The sequence below is a fragment of the Camelus bactrianus genome, chromosome 8, assembly GCF_048773025.1.
Source record: "Camelus bactrianus isolate YW-2024 breed Bactrian camel chromosome 8, ASM4877302v1, whole genome shotgun sequence".
NCBI lineage: Eukaryota > Metazoa > Chordata > Mammalia > Artiodactyla > Camelidae > Camelus > Camelus bactrianus.
In genome coordinates, this window is record NC_133546.1 from 3,067,799 (window position 1) to 3,087,062 (window position 19,264).

At 48.5% G+C, this 19,264-nt stretch overlaps 1 protein-coding gene across 10 annotated transcripts in view; it reads left to right on the forward strand.

Moving 5' to 3' along the window:
• The window catches only part of PDE10A (phosphodiesterase 10A), a 536,527-nt gene that overhangs the window by 257,232 nt on the left and 260,031 nt on the right, over positions 1 to 19,264 (forward strand). For 8 of the 10 annotated variants that reach the window (XR_006723129.2, XR_012508502.1, XM_010950442.3 and 5 more), the window contains exon 1: positions 15,326 to 16,344. The exons of the other annotated variants lie outside the window; for them this stretch is intronic. Coding sequence is in view for 6 of the 8 variants with exons in the window: in XM_010950442.3 (XP_010948744.2) it covers positions 15,462 to 16,344 (883 nt within the window). In the remaining 2 variants the exon portion in view is untranslated. Of the gene's footprint in view, positions 1 to 15,325; positions 16,345 to 19,264 lie in introns of those variants that run through there. 10 annotated transcript variants of the gene reach the window in all.

Here is a 19,264-nt window from a genome sequence, read left to right on the forward strand (position 1 = left end):
TCTTGCAGCAACGCACTTAAATTTTGGAATTTGCAAAATACTGTAATAGGCCTTAAGTCTCTTGCTCTTTACTGTATTGTTCCCTAAACTGTAGAGCAGAAATTTTATGGTGGAGTTTTTTTTTTTTCACTTTTTCCAGTTAGATGTTACCCTGCTTAAGAGAAGAACCAAAGAACAAGATCCATAATCGTTTTTGTTTCCATCCCAGTACCCGGTGGTGCACCTGACAACCCCAGCAGAGCCCACGAGTACTCACCATTGGTACCCACAGTACTCCACAGTGTCCACGCTGGGTAAGCCGTAGTACTCAGAAGTGCCCACCGTGGGTAGTGATAACCAGCAGTAGCCATCAGGGGTACCCAGGGTCACCCACGGTGACCGTGTGATGGAGACTATTCCAGAAGTGCCACTTTCCAAACTTTTCTCTCTGTGTCCCTAAATTGGACACGTGAAATCTTGTGGCACCATGTCTTTAAAGGAAAGTGAAAGAGGACAGAGCTACATATAAGGCTAAACCATGTAAAATCCCATTTCTATAGTTCAAAACCAGTTGAATATCAGCCATTTCATAGGTGCAACTGTACTACATATATTTCTCCAAACTGTGAAATAGGATAGCCTTACACTTAAGGAGACTGTGAAGCACTTCCTTGGCGTTCATGCGCTTTGGCAGCTTTGGGAGACCAACTTTGCCTTGTTGACAGCATCTCTAGAGGGTTTTTGTCAGAAAGAGGAGGCAGCCCACTCAAGGGCTGGGACAGGTGAGAGCTGTGTCAGAATCCAGACTTTCCCTCTCCAGGTAGCCTTTCTGGTCCCATATCCTTCTCTGGGATTGGTGGGAAGGCTGAGAGAAGGTTCTTCTCAACTTTTCTATATCAACTCTGAGGCTCACATGTGCTTTCTCTCTCTCTCTCTCTCTATTTTTTTTGGCTAGTGCCTAAGGCTACTATAGCATAAAGACCATTAAGGTAAGGATCAAGTTATCTGAGCTTAAGCCAAGATTTATCTGCCTAAATTCGTTTTCCAGTAGAGCTATTACCTCACCCTTCTTCCCACCCCTTCTCCTCAAGGCCCCCCCCATGCGGTGAGCTTGTTCCAGAGTTAAGCTGAGATGAAGGCCAGCGAGGCCGCTTTAACCCGGACACCGCGGTCCACGGCTGCCTGAAGTGACCGCATGCTGCTATTTAAAACGTCTTTCATACGTAATGTTATTACGAACATTTTGAAGTTCCAAACAGATCATTTCAGTGGGGTTTTTTTCCTAGACAACCTCCCATCTTCTTTCACCTCCTAATGCACTCCTTAACATAAAAGAATCTGGAACAGTCTGGCTGACTGTTTTAAATCTCTTTCTGGAAGAAAACAGGCCAGAGCCTTGTGGATGACCGTTGATTTGGTGGCTGTTGCTAGGGTAGAATTTCCGCCACATGTGAAAAAGAATGTGCTTGCTAATTTATCATTCAAAGAGGATTTTTTTTTTCTTTTTTGGTGAGAGCTAATATGCAAAACCTGTTAGTACAAAGGGAAAAAGAGAGGGAAAAGCTGAGTGTGGGTGGGTGAGGGTTGTGCTCTAAGCACTGCAAGGGGGTTTGAGATAAATGTGCAGCCGACACTGGCGGGGGCTGGGGGCTGGCACAGACCATAGTGCTTCAGAGAAAACTGGAAAGAAAACAGGAAGGGGAGACAATTTTTGATAACTTTATTTTGGAGTCTAAATAGAATGGTTATGAAGATTTGTGCTTTCATCCTTCCAGTTTAAATTTTAAAAAGAAATCCCCAAAGGTAATTGCTTCTTAAGAGATAATACAGGTACATTTTCTAAAAATATAGAAGAGCAAGATTTGACTATGAGGCTTAACCACAGGGAAGGAGTCATGGGGAAGTGACCTCCAGAGAAACAGAACCAAAAATGTTGTTTGGGGACAGGGGAGAGAGAGAGGAGACCCCAGTCTACCAGTTTAAATGTTAATCTCATCTAAAAGATGCTGTTCCTACAACTTCCAGACCAAACGTTTGGGCTCAGCAAATTGACATGTAAAATGAACCATCACAGGAAGGAAGAATGTCAATAATTTAAGCAAGATTTTGTACTTTTTCTCTGAAAGTTGTTATCAGAGCAGTTCCACTTCTTGGCAGTAAGTTAGTCCCCGTCCTGTCAGAGGAGATGGCCCTGGAGGTCCCCTGGTCACCTGCCAGGCTCTCCGAAGGCCTGCCTCCCCTCACCCCGAGGGCACAGGCCTGTCCCGACACACAGGAGGGAAGCACCGATGTGGAGCGCCGCTCTGCCAGTCCCCCTGCACCCCCTCCCTTCTAGAACAACTCAGGAGAAAAGTGTACACGTGAAATGTAGATGAGTTTTTTAAAAACAGAAGTCAGATCACGTGAGTCCACCGAAGTTTCCCCATTTCATGAAGAAAGAAAACCAAGGTCAGTGGCATAAGAGGGCTGGCATGAGCTGGGCACCATCCCCTTTCTGCCTCCTGGCCCTTGCGGTGCCTCCCCTCCCCTCCCCATCTTCTCCAGGCACTCTGACGTTCTGGCTCCTTCCTGAGAAGCCACACGTGCTCCGGTGGGGCCGTCACACGGGCCGTCCCTGAGCATCCTTCCCTCCACTCCCCGCAGGCTCACCCTCACCTCCGACAGGGCCTAGGGAGCCCAGTCCGACCCCTCTCCCTGCACTCACCACATCCACCATGTTAAGCAGTCGAGTTACTTAGGGTATTTATTCCTTTCTATTCTCCATGCTGGAGTATAAGGTTCACAAGGGCAGGGATTTTTAACTGTTTGGTTCACTTGTGTATCCCATGTGCCTAGAATGACACCTGGTGTGTAGCAGACCCCCAGTTCATACTTGCTGAATGAATACACGAGTGATTTCCCAGTACTGCGGGGTGAGAGCGGGCAAGCAGCCCCGAAACCCCTCACCCAGCACTTCTGGGTTTTCCTCACTGGCCTGATAGAGGTGATGTGGGAAGAGGTGGGAGTCCCTTCCAGTTTGCAAATCTTCTCTGGGGGTGACCACACACGTGGGCACCCCAAGAGTGTTCGTACATCTGGTTTTAAATTACCTTGTTTTAACTAAATATGCAAATCACTCAAGAAAAGTTTGAATTAAATATATTAAAGGCTTATTTCCCCTTCTCCATACATGGAAAATACTTAGAGAATAATATGCTTTACTCTTACGAAATCAAAGTAAACCCTTATTTAGACCCAGGCGTGCATAAGCACCGTTAACGCCTTGCCAGTGCAGTCTGATTTTATTTACACTTTCCAGTGCTGAACTGTGAAGTTTTATGGTTTGGTTCTTTGACTTAATACATGTCTTCTAAAACAAAAACAAGCAAACAAAGCAGATATTTAAATCTCAGACCGTCAAACACATACAAAGAGTTGCCTATTTGCAGAATAGGAAATTCATATTAAAACCTATAGCCATATGTTTAGGGCAGACAGAGAAATAGAGAAAACCATTGATTTTTTTTAATATCCAATTATCTTGATGTTTTCACCTCTCTTCTTATCATTAAGATAACTTATTCTAAAAACTCAGGCTTGAAAACTTTGATCCTTTTTCCCAGAAGGAAAGGTCCTAGGTGTGGTGGGTTGGTGTGTGCTGTGGGCATCTGGATGTTGAATACTGAAACTCAGAGAGGAGGCTGAGGTCTGAGTGGGTAAGGAAAAGGCACTCAGAAAGCGTGCTTCTCCCATCTTTGCAGATTGGGGATGGGAGACGCCCACAAAACACATGAAAAGTCCCCAGTTGGAAGCTGGTGTTGGAAGTTAGCGTTACAATGTTCATAGACAGCTGGCTACACTCTGCTTGCTCCGTGGTCTTGTTTGGAAGAGGAGTCTCTGGGCACTTTGAGTCCTGGTGGCTTCTGTCCTTCTTTGGTGACAAGGTCATTGATTTTCTTCGGCCTGGTTAGGCCCTCAAGAATAATCAGTTAAGCTGAAACCTTGTTAGCTGAAAACGAGGGCAGTCCAAGATGTCTCCTTTTATAGCCCTAATAAAAACAGCAGGCCCTGGTTACTGGACGTTGGCTCTGTGCTAGGCACCCATCAGTCTAGGGGTTTCCATGAATTTTCTCTCTGAATCCTCACAGTTACGTCTCATGTGAGTTGAAAGACCTGCCAGGTTGTGGCACAGCTAGGACTCAAAACCAGGCTGTTCTGACTCCAGAGGCCAATTTCTTTATTTCTTTCTCTTCTTTCTTTCCCTTCCTCCCTCCCTCTCTTTCTTTCCTTCCTCCCTCCCTGCTTTCCCTCCCTTCTTTCTGTTGAGTGCTTACGACATGCCAGGCACTGTGCTAAGCATTTTACACACATAATCTTCCATGATTCTCACAGCAGCATTAGGAGGTGAGTACTAGTATTCTTTCCACTTAGAGGGTGGAAGACGACACTCAGAGAAGCTCTGTATTTTGTCTGTACACACATCTGGAATCTGGAAGGAGGGATAAGCAAGATTTGAACCTGGCAGTTTGTCTCCAGAACAAAGACATGAGTCTGCTTCTGTGTGACCCTGCCCAGCTCAGGTTCTCCTTCCCTGCCTGGCCTTTGTAAAGGTTGAGCATTACACATGGACACAAAGAATACTTGAATTAAAATGTAAAATTAGATATTTTACAGGTCATATGCTTTTACTACAGTCCAAAACAATAAAGTAGTAATAACGTGGCTAGAAATCTTCTTCATTACTTGGAAGTTGCTCAGATGCACCAAAGAGGATATTAAAACTAAAAGTAGGAATGTAGAAATGTATGAAAGGGGGAATGTTTTATTTTGAAGTCTGTGGGACCCCCCAAATCTCAATTCAGGGGGAATGTGTGAAAGGACACATCTTCAATATGAAAGAGGAAAGACTGAAGACAAAGGCACTGGGAACACGTCATAGAACATAAGAAAACAAACAAAAATGGAAGTGCGAAGAGAGAGTTCCTAACAGCTGAAACTAATGCTGTGTAAAGTAAGAGGAAGTCAGGTAAACATGGAGCCTGATTCTTTGGAGCCGGAGGTGGTTGAAGAGGCTGGAGTTGGGGGTGGAGGTCTGAGTGCTCCGAGGGGCCCTCTTGCCACCACAACAGAGTAACGCCTGCTCTTTGAGGACCTGAGTGTTAACCCTTGTCTCTCCAGAACTGACAGAGAAGCTACAGTAGTCTAACAAAGCCAGTCGTGCTTTGGCTTGAGAGAAGCCATTACAGATATTTAACTGCTATGCTTTCCTTATTTTGGAATAGTTTGCATCACAGTGGGGTTCCAGATTCCTGATCTGCGATGCTGACTTTTGTAAATCAAATTCTGTGTAAATGCGCTGGGAGAGGTTGCAAACTAGTCAGGAACCTATTTCACTTCCACTTGTGAAGGTGCACATCCTTTCCCCTTCCTTCTGTCTCCTTTACGTACTGATAAAGGTGCATTGTCTTCAGAGTTTGCTGTGCTTGGTGACTCCTTAGTCAACAAATAGGCCATGATTTGTAGACCCTGTTTGGATACTTCGCCACTGAAGCCTCACGTATCGCCATTGGTTTGGGCTTTTTGGAGGCAAACTTTTATGACAGTCATAGAATTTGCTCTACTTTTGAAACACTTATGCTAATTTTGGATTTTTCTGTTATTGCAAAACTCTCCATTTGTATTTTGTGATTGTGCATCTACACTCTCACTTTCCCATTAAGATTTGCCCCACCACACAGACTTCACACTCCATCCTGCCCGCCAGCAGGGCTGCCGCAGGGCCACCATCCCGGTGCCCAGGAGCCGTGAGGGTGCTTCTGCTCTGTAATGTTTTCTGGTAAAATGTGAATTTGATAAACTAAATACAAGATTTGAAAAAATTTATTAAAAATTTCACTAATTCTGCTTTCTTCAGAATTATACAGTGCTTGGTGACTATATTCTGGATGAATTCACCTAGAAATGACAGTTCTGGGGTGTGTTAAGTGTTTAGTTCCAGGTTTAACTGCTGTGAGCAGTGTGGGCCCAGTGCCGTTACCTTATTTTAATCCTTTGTAAAGGGAGATGTGGGGGGAAGACTCTCTCGTATCCAGTGAAGACTGGCAACTCCAGTGGCCACAGTGGATTGCTGGAGTTATGTTAAAAGGCTTTGGTCAAGAAAAAGCCATTGCTTTGGACATTGACCCAAATAGATGAGTAATGCATAGCTTTATGCAATGAATGAGTTTCTGATAAGCTTTGTGAAAATCTTTTTTATAACTAAAATCAAACTAAATGCAAGATTCAAAGGGGTGTTTTAAGTGAGTCACAAATCTATCCTTGTATTGATCTCTCTTCTGGAAACTTTACATTAGGTTTGTTTAAGTCAGAGTTCAGAACATAAAATTGGATTTCATCTGTATTTTATAATTACTTAAGAAATAAGATTTGACTGAAAACAGATAGAGTTTCATAGTATACATACTGATCCAGCTATAAACTTGGGCTGTTTAATGTTGAAGCTTGCTTTTCTATCAGAAGAGCATTTTAATTGAGCCCTCTTTAAAATAACCTCGCCTTCATCAACACAAAAATCTGGAAGTACTGAGTGTGAGCGTCCTGCCTTAGAGAAGGAAGCACACAGCACACACCTAAGGGGGAAATCAAAAGCCCTAATTTGCCTTCTGGAGCTGCTTTTTGTCAGGCTTAAATCCTAGCCCATGAAAGGTCTGAGGTCAGCTGTGAGCAGTTATGGGAGTAAATTAACTGAGTCTTTGCGTGAGGCCATAATGAACACATTCACGGAGAGACACAGAAAATAGTCAACATGAAGGCGGCAGAGTGAGCAGTCTGTTCTCTCCCCCTGGGCTGACATAATTCACTGGTGCTGTGTGAATGGTACGTGCTCAGTTCTCAAGTTGGGGGGAGTGAGCACAAGTACCTGGGCTGAATTTACACTCTTCAGGGGCTCTGTGTTCTTCGTGATCATTCCTGAGGTATCATGCTCATTGTATCCCTAAAAAATAAAATTTGCAACTTTCCCAGTCTTGGGAAAAATGGGTTAGGAAAACTTAATCACAGTAGTTAAAAAACAGAAGAGGGTTTCACTGTAGCCAATCATTGGATGATATTCAAAAAAACAAGTAGACTTTGGGAATTTACAACGAAGATTGTTTACTCTTTATTCCTCAAAAATAGCGAACTTCTTGCCAAAAAAGGGTGATTCAATATTGATACATTGAAAACCTCTGAAATCCGTCTCTTTACTAGTGTAGCCTAATGTGAAAGGTGGACCAGATAAACGTGAGTCATGGGTATATAGTGTCCAGTTGTTAAGATTCTAACAGTTTGCAAGAAGGCTGTGGGCTGTGATCAGCAGAGACACCTCCCAGCTGTAAGGTAATATATGATTGAGGTCTCTTTCTTCCACTGGGGCTCTACCATAATTCATCTAAAGGTCTCCACACCACTGTAACTTCTCAATTTGTTTGCTTAAATTTATCCCCATTCTTGTTTCTCACCTAAGGTGTGTTTAATGCTGGCAGTTAGGGTTGTCTAAGACCCCAGGAGTTGTAAGCCCTCTCTACCACCTCTAACCTGAGCAGCCTCCCCAGAAATGATGCCACTACTTCTGGGTCACTCCAGAAACAAAGAATAAGGAAGGAATGTAGGAAACATTTAAATTAAGGTGACTGTGTCATGATTTATTTCTCAATTATATAAGATTATCAGATAAAAGTCACAGTCATTTTAACTTGATTTTAATTGTCCAAATCCATTTTTTAATCAAGTTGGAGAATCTTTCAGAATGCACATTAACATTTCTAAAAGTTTGTTATCAAATGAGTTGTGTCTGAGTCGATGATGTTCCATTATAATTCTCAGAGCACTTGTGGTCAGGAGTTTACACTACGGATAGGAACATAGCAGCTGAACGGCAGCTATGATATGATTGCCTTAAAGCCACCCTTTGTTTTCTGTATTTCATTCAAATGCATGTTTTGGTGACTCACGTTAAGAAGTGTAGTAGGTCTATAGGCCTTACGTCAGTCTATACGCCATATATGTTGGTCTACACATGTCGTTGGACCAAGAGTCCCAGGTCAGCACCAGAGGCCCACGCTCAGACCCTTTGGAAGGAGAAGATGGACAAACCCTACACAGAACGTGCAGGTGACTTGCTCATCTGAAGCACTCTGTCTCTGATTCCCCAGGAGCCTCCCTAACCATGCACGTGCTGCAGGATTCTTTTCCTGGCCCTCAGCCAGGTGGCGCAGCTTGAGCAAACGCAGCCTCCAGATACTCCCTTCCTGCCCAGTTCAACCACAGACTTGGGCTCTGGCCAGGTGGGTCCTTTGAAAAACAACCAATGTGACATGGAAAGCAAAACCAACAAATTATTTAGCACCTCTTAGCCTTGGTGTGTTCTTCTGGAAAGATGGCGTTCGCCTTGTTGGTCATAGTCATGGTCGTCAGCTGGAAGATCTCAGTACAAGCAGATGAAAGAAAAGTAAAATGGAGATTTACTGTGGAGATTTCCAATCAAGAGGATATGCTGGCTTTTTAGTCTGTTTTTTCAGCTAGGGTTGATATGCTCAATAGGTGTTTTTTGTTACTGAGCAGTGATGGTGGGTCATTTGAATGGCACAAGCATTGTTATGTGGGATTGTTTTGAAGCCCAGTGAGCATAGTACAGGATAATCTGCCAGGAACACAAGACTCCTGGGTGGAGAAACTGGAAACTTCCCATGGAAACATCTACCAGAATGGAGTGCTGGAGAGCAAAGGAGAAAAGGGAATTTTCCCACACATCAGTAGAGAGCAAAAAGCTAACCGGAGACCTGGATCAGTGAAGAGGCAGCTTTGAACTCAGGGGACCTCCGGGTGCTTGGCTAGCACTCTCCTAAAAAGATCCTGTCTGAAACAAGGAAGTCCTACCATGTCCCTGCTCAAAGATCAGGAGCATAATGTGGGTGCAGATGGGCCCCCGGGAGGAAACTCCACTTCTCAACCTTGCTTTTGTTGATGACTACAGTATGAATTAGTGCAGAAGATAAAACACAGGTATCAAGCCCCAGCATCTCAAGGAAACAAAATGAATTTGTCCAGAGATTGTGGAAGATATGTTGTCTCAACTACCCATCTCTGGCTGTCTGTCAAGGCACACAGACAGCCAGTGAGGCTGAAAGAACAGGGCTGCCTACCTTTTGACTTTTGTGAGCTACTTTTTGTGATAAGGGTCTTTTCGGAAGGTTTAATACACGAAGCTCTAGCAATGGCTCACAACGTGTTGCTTTGACAGGCTGGGTGGTGCGCGCCAGCAAGGAGGCTGGCGCAGTCTAGGCAAGGGCCTTTTGTGTCAGAACCCCAAGTCCTGGGAAGAGCTGTCTGGGCCTGGGGGGCTCCTGTCCCTGGGGCGCGTCAGCAGCCCGGGGCTTTCTCTCCATCTCTGTTCTCCTTTGGGCACTTTCATGAGAGGAACTCAGGGAACCTGTCTTTCTAAGTCAGGGCCTGATGTCAGAACAACTCACTGGTGTGAATGATCACGGCCTGTGCTGCACGACCTCAAATGTCCATCCAGGCCTGGTCCAGACCAGAACTCTCATTTCCAGGCCAGGCCGTGCTTCCTCCCTTCCTCCCTTCCTCCCTTCCTCCCTTCCTCCCTTCCTCTCTTTCTCTCTTTCTCTCTTTCTCTCTTTCTCTCTTTCTTTCTTTCTTTCTTTCTTTCTTTCTTTCTTTCTTTCTTTCTTTCTTTCTTTCTTTCTTTCTTTCTTTCTTTCTTATGAAAGAAAGGAATGCATTCTCTGGATGAAATGAGCCATTTCAATCCTTGTTTGAGACAAATCTGTAAGTCAACAGTTCTGCTTTTTCCCGTAACTGCTTCAGACCCCTTCGTGTAGATGTCAAGGCTCATGGTAAAACCATGGCTATTAAAATAACGTATGCAAGAAAAGGATTCCCAAGCTACAGTTGAAGACCTGCTTGTTTCAAATGACTTTAACAACATACAATTCAAGCATCACACAATAATTTGTGTGGGCACTAAAGGTATTCGTCATGGGGGGACAGACGCAGTGGGAATTTTGACAATCTTTTACGAGCCTCTCTCCTCTTTGTATGGCAGGTGGACACGGGCTAAGTTGTCTGGAGCCCTTCCTAGCTCATCCTTTTTATCCCGAATGCCCCTGTAGTCACTTTCTACTTAAATGCTTTGAATGGACTTTGATTCTCTTAAAGTATTTCTTTCCTTTAGGCCTTTTATTTATAGAATTATATATAAATATTTCTCTCATTCTGCTTCTATTTGACTCTTAAAATAGCCTCAAAGGAAATGGGTACATCTGACTTGTAAAAGCTTGACGAAGGTGTTGGCTGTTTAACTGGAACTCAGGGCTGTAGTCTAATTTGTGTGTGTTTGAGAAGTGAAAATTGCTTCAGCATTTTGCACATTTCAGTGAGCTTCTAAAGTGAATCTGAGAGGGGACGGTGTAGCTCAGTGATAGAGCGCATGCTTAGCATGCAGAAAGGTCCTGGGTTCAATCCTCAGTACGTCCTCCAAAAATAAAAAAATTAGTAAACCTAATTACCTCTCCCCCCAAATAAATAAAATAAAATAAAAAATAAAGTGAATTCAATATTTAAAAAATGGCAACATCTTCAAAATTTAGTTCTGTATCATAACATGGTGGTGTTCTGTAAGAGAGGACATGCTCCCAGGGTTGTCACAGGACTTCGTGCTGACTGTGTAACCTCGGCCGGCCTTGTAACACCGCTATCCTGGGGCCGGACCCTCAACAGCCATTCGGCAAAGCTTGTGTTCATGAAGGAATTAACTGGTTTGCTTTTGATTAATGAAATTTTCTACTTGGATCTTATTCATCAAGAAACACACAAACCCCTTTTCAGAAGTTATGAACGCTTAAAAGTATTTGTCTGGAATATTCGTGTTTTAACAATTGGCCTATTATCAAAAACATTCTCATTAAACATTAAACACTAAACACGATTTTGATATTTTTTAAATGAAGAATAACATAATATAACCTGTACTGGTTTTTAGTTGTTTAACAACATAAAGCAATAAGAAAATTGTAGTTTTAGTGAATTTGTTGAATTCATAAAAATAATTTAATTGAAACTGCAGATTTAGGAATGTTAGGGCTGAAGAAGCTGTTTTTGTCAGCTCTGGTCTATTGCCAAGGCTGTCCCACTCAGCTTGTTGACTTTATGATATTTTTCTTCTTCTTATCAGGCCCCCTGTTTTTAGGCCTGAGTGCAGCACTGCTGTAAGAATGCATCCCTCACTTTAGTTAGGATTTGTTAACATCAATGCTGATAGAAATTTGTAACCAGTTAGCAGGCAGGTGACTAGGGGAGCAAACGTTGGCTCTTGTGTGCTAGCCTTTATGAAAGGCTGTGACTGGTGATCGTGATCTCGATATAAAGAATTGTCAATGCAAATTACATGTGCGTTACATTTTCTAGGAGGCTTAATGCAACACACTTATATATGCAGGTAAAATACATCAGCTCCAGGAGTTGAGATGACAAAGCTGTGATGCGACTGGGGATGAGGAAAATTAAAGGAGGCTTTGGGAAAGGAAGCTCTAGGACGAGTAGTCTTCATGGCTATGAATTAGCGCCTGGCAGCTGAACTTCATTTTTAACACACTAGACAAGGATTAAATTATTTTATTAGAATGCAGGGAGTTTGTGTGATATAATATATGTTGCTAATTTACTAGCAATTAAATTGAAAAGTCTGGTATGTAAAACTCACATGTTTCTATTGAGCTGGGGAGCAGCAGACACTTGTTTATGAATTATTTTGCTCAAATAACTATGTATTTTAAAGTCACAAACATTAAAAACAAAGGTAAAAAGAACATCTTTTTATAGACCTTATCTGTATAAGTAGATGAGTTTAATATTTAATCAATCTTTATTTTAGATCTTTATAAAGAAAGGTTGCTAGCGTTTTAAAAGAGAAAACGAATTATTCAAGAACCAGCAATGTAAAATTTACAGCTATAAGTACTAATATTAAAAGTTGTAAAATAAAATCAATTAAGACATAGGCCCACATGTTGACCCAAGAATTCATAAAATATTAACCGTATGTATTGTAAACCTAACTCTTAGACTATTAAAAGGGGTGCATGATTAAATTGTCATAAAGAAATTTTATGATTTTATGAGATCAACATTTTAAAATTTCCTAGGCTCTTCCTTGACCCATGTTTTAAAATGTTTTTAAGAACGTATCTTTCAGATTACATAATAATCAGGCAGATATTGTTTCCTCTATATGTGAATTATTATGCATAAAATATTACAAGTAATATAGAATTCAGCTAATTTAAAATAACAATACGTAGAAGAATACTTGGAGAATTTAGACATAGTTATGGTTGCACAGGTCCACTAACATAAGATTTCATTCCCAAAGTACATTCTTTCTTGGTCATTTTCCTTGGTAAACGCCAGAGACAAATGCTTTCTATTCTTTGAAAATGTTGAACTACTAGTAATGATCATCATAATTTTGGCACCTTTCCTGGTGTGAGCCGTCCTCTTCATATTCTTTTAGTTTTTAGTCTTTGCAGTGTGGGCTGGCATTTCTTCAAATGAGAATGAGGAAAATTGTTCATTTCGCAGAGGGCCCACAGTGGTGGTGTGAATTTGCACTGTTGCTCCTCCCAGGCTCCTGGAGTTAACAACTGATAATTTCAGTTGTACTTAAACTGTATTGAAATCTGAGCACATTTGGACATATAACTAAATCGCAAGTTTTATGGGGACTATCAGTGCAGAATTGACTTAATCATGAGGCAATGTGTTTATTCCTAAAAGGTTTGGAATAACAAATGTTTAGTGACAGTTTTCTCCCTCTTCTGATACATCAGTAAGGAAGCTCAAAGCGAAGGAAAAGAATCTGCAAGAAGCACATTCTACAGGTGTTGCGACACCTGAACACAGGGTGAGTGACAGCGCCTTTATATCTATGTGTTTGTAATTTACATCTTCGAGTAAACAATATTTCATGAAGAAAGAAACACTGCCTGGGTGCGTATCAGGCTTGTATTAACGGAAGTGGACTCCAGTATTAAGTAAGGAGAACACTTAGCAAGTATAACCGATAGCCAGTAAAACTCCTCCTAAATGTGGTCCTTTTCCGTTGTCATGCTGTGTCATTTTTAATTTGTCCAGGAAATGTGTGCCTCCCAGCAAACATTTGGAGAAAAGAAGGAAGAAAAATAGAAAGAAGTTGATTCCAGAAAAGGGTTACTGAGAATTCTAAAGTTTGCCTCCTGATTTAACAAAGACCCGGGGAACACATACTTGACGTTTTCTGCCCGGCTCCTGGCGCCCCGCGCTCCTATGGAGGTTTATATTCAAGTTAAACGTAAATTTTCTTGAAACTGGAGTCACTTTAATGACTCCAAAAAGGCAACTAAAGAAACTTAAACGACAAGTAGAAACGTTTTGCCTGTAAATGAGTGATGAGTAAACACTCCAAGGAGAAACACGTCCTCCCCAAACCTGTGAGCTGCCCCGGAGACCCTCCCTGCGGGGCCAAGTGCGCAGCCCGCGCGGATTCCAGACTCCCAGGAAAGTAACAGGTGTCGGGGCTGCGCGGCCCGGACAAGTCAGCCTGGAGGATGCAGCAGCAGACTAGGAAGCACAGCTCAGTCGTGCTAATTTTTTCTTCACAGTGGGGGAAAAAACTGCAAAGGCAACGGCAAAACCCCACTTAGTAAGGTGAGAGCTACCAGAATCTTTTTCTTGTTCGGGAAATTTAGGGAGTCTGATCCAGTGAGTGCCAGGACTAGCGCCCGTCACGCGCGACGCTCCAAATCAGCCTCGCAGTCGCGGAAACGCCTGGGGACTTCGCTGAGGGAGGGGAGTCGCACTGCCTCCCAGGCGCTCCACCTGCCCAGTTTGGTGCAAATGCAAATAAGCTCTCTTCCACTGTGGGTGTTTGGATGGGTGTGGGGAAAAGCAGACTTGGGGAGAATCTGGAGTACGCTTCAAAATGAAAAACACTCCAGAACTGGACGGTGAGAAGAAAACTCGGAGGGCGAGAAAAGACCCCGCGGCCAAGCGCACACCGGGGCCTCGGGCCCTGCGTCATCGGATCGTCTCTACTGCCGCGCACGCCTCGCGCTCTGGTGACCCCCTCGACCTTCGCGGAAGCTGGGCTTCGGCGCGCGTCTCCAGTCTTGGGAAGGTGACCTAGTATAGGGAGTCTGGATAATCCGTCCCACCCAGGGTGCAGCAGGCCTCCGCCCCAACTCGGACCCTGCGCTCTGTGGTGGCTCTGCAGCGCGCCTGCCCAACACAGACACCTGCGCATCCTTGCGCTCCGCTCTCCCAACTTTCCAAACTTCTGGCGGCTCGGTGTTCTGAGCGCCCGTGAAGCCGCAAATCTTCCTGCAGTAGCAACCCTCTGGATTAGGGCTGGGGAAACAGGGAGTGGGTCGTTGTACAAGCAAGCCACAGGTGAGGAGGTGGTCCTCAGGGCTTTGGGGCCATGATCTCCCAGTTTTTATTTTTTTAGCCATAGTTTGCCTTTTCCATTCTCTAACCTCACCGGGGCAAACTGGGTTGTGCACACGAACTTCCTTATACAATGAGCATCGGAAAGGGATTCTTGGAGATGAACCGTCTTTTTAAGCCTTAGTTTATTTGGAAATATTGTGCCTTGACGGAAACTCCAATCAAACGTCTTTGAGTTTGCACTCTCCGGGAAGCTCTGAGCACAGCTCAGTTGGAACTGCTGGCCCGCCATCAGGAGAGTTGCCTGGCTCGGGCAAGGAACAGGCCGCCGGGGCTCGCCCAGCAGTGTACAGCTGGAGCAGCTGCCGGGCGGCGGGTTTCGAATTCGGAACAACAGACCCAGATGTGAGGACGCCTCATAGAAACGCAGGCGTTTCGCGGCCCTCCTGCCCTGGCCCGTGGCGCACACTGTCCGCAGAGGGCCGCCGGGGAGCGGGGCCTGGCGCCGTGGGGCCGAGTCGCTGCGGGGCGCGCTACGTGGGCGCGGGCGGCAGCGGCGTGGGGAGCGCCCGCTCCGCCAGTGGGCGTCTTCTGCAGCCGCCGCCGCCGCCGCCGCCGCCTCCACGGGCCGCGGCACTGCAGCGCTTTTCTCCGCTGCTTTCGAGCAGTCGCTGAGGCTCAGCCACCGGAGCGCACACAAACCACACCACGCTTGCAGGCAGCGTTTCTGCAGCCCCTCGCCCCAGCTGGGAGCACGCCGATTGTGCGCGCCAGCCTGCAGCCAGGCCCCGCCGCGCGGGACTCGCCCCCGGCCCCAGGTCCTCCCGCATCCAGTGCGGAACACGATATGAAGATTGGGCCGAGAGGGGCGCGGAAGACCAGAACGAAGGACTGAGTAGACTGACGATCGGGTCGACCGGCCCGGGAGAGCTGGTCCTGCGGGGGCGGAGCCCGCCGAGTCCCGGCCCGTGACGCGCCCCTCCTGCCGGTGGCCGGCCCCCACCGGCGGCCAGAGGAGGAGGGTCATGGCCGGCCCCGAAGAGCCGCTCGCTCCCCGCCCCCAGGCCCCCCTGCCTGCGTCTGGGGACAAGCCCGGCTTCGGCCCCGGCAAACTCCGCCCGGAGCCCGGGCGCAGGGCGGCCGGCGGGGGGGGCGGGGCGGGCCCGGGCCCGGCCCACGAGCAGCCTAGCCGTGGTCGGGCCGAGAGTGTCGCACCCCCACGCCCGCCCCCCTCCTCCGCAGGTCGCGCCAGCTCCGCTGGGGTCCCCGGCGCTCAGTCTGCGCGCGGCGGCGAAGGCTGGGTCGCAGCCCGCGCTCCCTTCGCGCTCGCCTTCTCCCCGGTCCGTTCCTCCACTCCATCTTCCTTTTACTTCTGGCCGCCGCCCCCCCCGGCCCCTCCTCTTCTCCCCTCCTCATCTGCCTTTCACCTCCCCGTGCGTCTCCCAGGAAGGGAGGGCGCAGCGGCGGCGGCGGCGCCGGCTCGAGGAGGCGGCGGCGATGCTGGCGGAGGAGGAGGAGGAGGACAAGAGGCAGCTCCCTTGAGCGTTCCCCCCGGCAGTAGTCACCGCGGCGGCGGTGGCAGCGGCGGCGGGCGGCGGCGGCTCTTCCTCTCTCCTGCGCTCCAGGGATTGCTGCTCCCAGCACGCGCCGGGCCCCGGCCGCCGCCGCCGCCCCGGCTCCCGCTCGGCCCGGCTGCCTGCCGCGTGGGCTCCCACGGCTTCCCAGGAGCCAGCGGGGGCTGCCCCGGCCCCAGCGCAGGCGGCGGCGGCCGAACTCCGCTGCGGCCCCGAGACGCCGGCGCCGCCCTCGCCGCCGCGTCCCCGCTGCTCTTCGGCTCCGACATGGAAGATGGATCTTCTAATAATGCGAGCTGCTTCCGAAGGTTGACGGAGTGTTTCCTGAGCCCCAGTAAGTGTCTGGCTCCCCATTCCCCGCGGTGGACGGCGGGCAGGTTGCGTGTGCCCGGGGCGTTTGCTGGCCAGCGGGCTTCTCTGGAGGGCGGGGGACTGGAAGCACATTGGCGGCTCGGGAGCCTGGGCCAGCGCCGGGACACCGGGGTTTCCCAGGCTTCGCGTGCATGTGGGGGAAGGGTGATCTGGGAGAGCGGTGGGAGCCGCGCGTTTAGAACGGGACCTGCTGCCCGCTTTGGGGCCCCGGTGCTGTTTCTGGCCACACTTGCCCTGCACGTCTTTGTACTCTCAACTCTGTGACCGCTTACGCCAGGCTCCTCTCCCTTCAGTCTAGGAACACTCGGCTGGAGTAAACGCGCATCCTTGGGGGTCCCGCCCGCTGAGTCCTCTGGCTGGGTGAGGGCAGGCCAGGGCCCCGGAACCCCGCGCTCCCTAAAGTGAAGGCACTCGCTGTTACCCGGGTTCGGTGCCTGAGCCCGGCCGCTCCACCGCCGAACCCCAGTGCGTGGACTAGCCGTGTGGGAATGGGTGCGCCTCCGCGAAGGGTCCACTTTCTCTAGATTCTGGGGCTTAGCTCGTACTCAGGTTGGTAGAGGAAAGGACAATGAGGCTTTAGGGCGGAGGAGAAAGGCGCCGCGGGTCCGGACCCCCGGGAGGACCACGACCATTCCGCCTCCCCAGCTCTGGGAGCGGGGCTGAGACCGCGCTGGAGCAGGGGTGGCAGAAGGCGTGTCACGGGGGAGGGGGACTAGACTGAGCAGAATCGTCAAGGCATAGATTTGCTAGAAGGCAGGAGGCGGGAGACGTTAAGGGAAGAGGCGCCGGGTGCACAGAGGAGGGGGTCGCCGTTGTCTTGGATGGAGGGCGAGCGAGGTGAGGACGGGAGACCCGGGGCGGGGCGGGGCGGGGAGGGAGGTCGCGCCCGCGGGGCACCAAGCGACTCCGGCGCCGGCCGGCTCGGGCGCGGCTTCCCGCGGCCCAAAGCACGGGTCTCCGGCGCCGCCGTATACCGCGTGCGCACCCGAGCCTTTGTCTGCTTCTCGACGGGGAACAGCGTTTCCGCCGCGCCTTCTCCCGGCAGACTCTTCCCTGCTGTTTCGGCTTCCTGCTCCCATCTGCCACTCACTCCCCAGCCCCGGCCAACCTGCGCCTCCCGGGTACCGGGGTCCAACCCCTCCTCTAGGCCGGAACTTGTCCGGGCTCACTGCTCGCCTGGGCGCCTTTAGGGTACAGCTCCTGGGTGTGCGATCGTGTCTCTTGGGTTTGGCTGCTCCCCCCGCGATCCCACCTCCCGGGCCATGGTCAGTCCACGCGGGCCGCGTGGCCCAGCGGCCTCTCGCACGTTCTGGCGGGCTCCGGCCGATGGCGGCGGGCTCTGCCCCTGCCTGCAGGTTGACCTGATAGGACGGTGGGGCGTGGACACTGGACTCCCAGCTGACCCCCTCATCCTGTTGGCCTCCCCTAGTCTGACTGGAACGTGAGCTCCCAGGTATCTGCCTTCCCCGGGACCCCACCTGAGGGTGCTGACTGATTGATAGATGCGGTTGGGGAGGGACGTGGTCTGGGCAAGGGTGGCTCCCCGGCTGCCCTGAGATGTGTTAGGTGTGGACATTTTACTTGCTGAAACAGATGCAGGTTGGCCGTGAACTGAAGATGGGGAGAGCACAGAGCTCCCAGCCCGCTCTGACTTGGGTTAGCCTCAGGCCTAGGACTGGGTGTTTTGCCCCCTTTTTCGTGTACTGATGATTTCCTCCTCTAAAAAATAAACATAGTTTTCACAGTTGGCAGCTGGTGGGGAGGTGGGGACGGGGTGGGGGCGGGGTGGGTTGGGGTTGGTGGGGGGCTGCCACACCTTGCATATGAATATTTTGGGGAAGAAAGCTGTGCTAAGGAGACCAGGTATGTAGGGATTTGGGTGGAACACCTTTTCCAAAAATGATCAGGTTTCTGTTCCTTGTTACTCCTCCTGTTTAGGGAGGGGCAGGTGGTGAGGGATGTTGTGGAGCAGAATAGAGTGACAGCTCAGGTGGGAAGGAGGTGTCCTAGGGGAGCCCCCCAGGCACTCCTTTTGGAAAGACAGGACCTGGAGGAGAAGAGGGCATCTCAGCCCCACCCCCTTCCCACCCTCAGCTCTGCAGGAAGTTCCCATGGGGAGAAGCCCAGGGGTAATAGACTCAAGAGTTGTCGGGAGCTTTTTGTTAGTTTGGTGGTTGGTTTTTGTTTTTCCTTCTCCCCTAACCAACTCAGTGAGGAGGAGTTGCTTGGGGTTTGAATAGGATCCAGAGGTTGTAAAAATCCTTGGGATACGACTAAGGTTCTTTTAAGCAAAATCTATTATTAGACCCGCCTCACTGCAAAGGTCCGAAGAGGCTCCATGGATGCTTTAAGACAGTTGTCAGTTTCCGCTCTGACACTGTATCCTTCGCTCTGGGAGACCCCGTTTCTGTCTGTTGCTGCAGGACAAGCCACGTTTGTGTGAATTGCTGAGGTACCAGAAGCCTGGCAGACTTTTTTGAATATTTGTCACTAAAAATGGCTCTTTTTGAAAAAAAAATTTGTAAGACTGAAAATGCCCAGGTGTATACAAATGTGTCATAATTGTTGCGTGTTTCTTCCCCCTTTCCCTTTCAGTTTGATTGCCTTTGGGTCTAACAAGCAAGTTGTCATGTAAAGGCTGCTGTGTCCAGTTGTTGTTCGTAGGACTGCCTGTTTTATCATCATCAAAAAGCGACTTGTGTTGGGAAAGCATACTACCCTAGTTCCATTCCTGTCCATCCCGGCTCTGCATTTGGTTCACACAGTCACCAGTCCACTCAGTAATGCAGAGAGCAAACACTTATTAAAAGCTCCTGCCCCTTGCCAGGCACTGCCCTAGCTGGGCTGTAGTCCAAGAGGAGTTCACCGACCAGGAGAAGTGA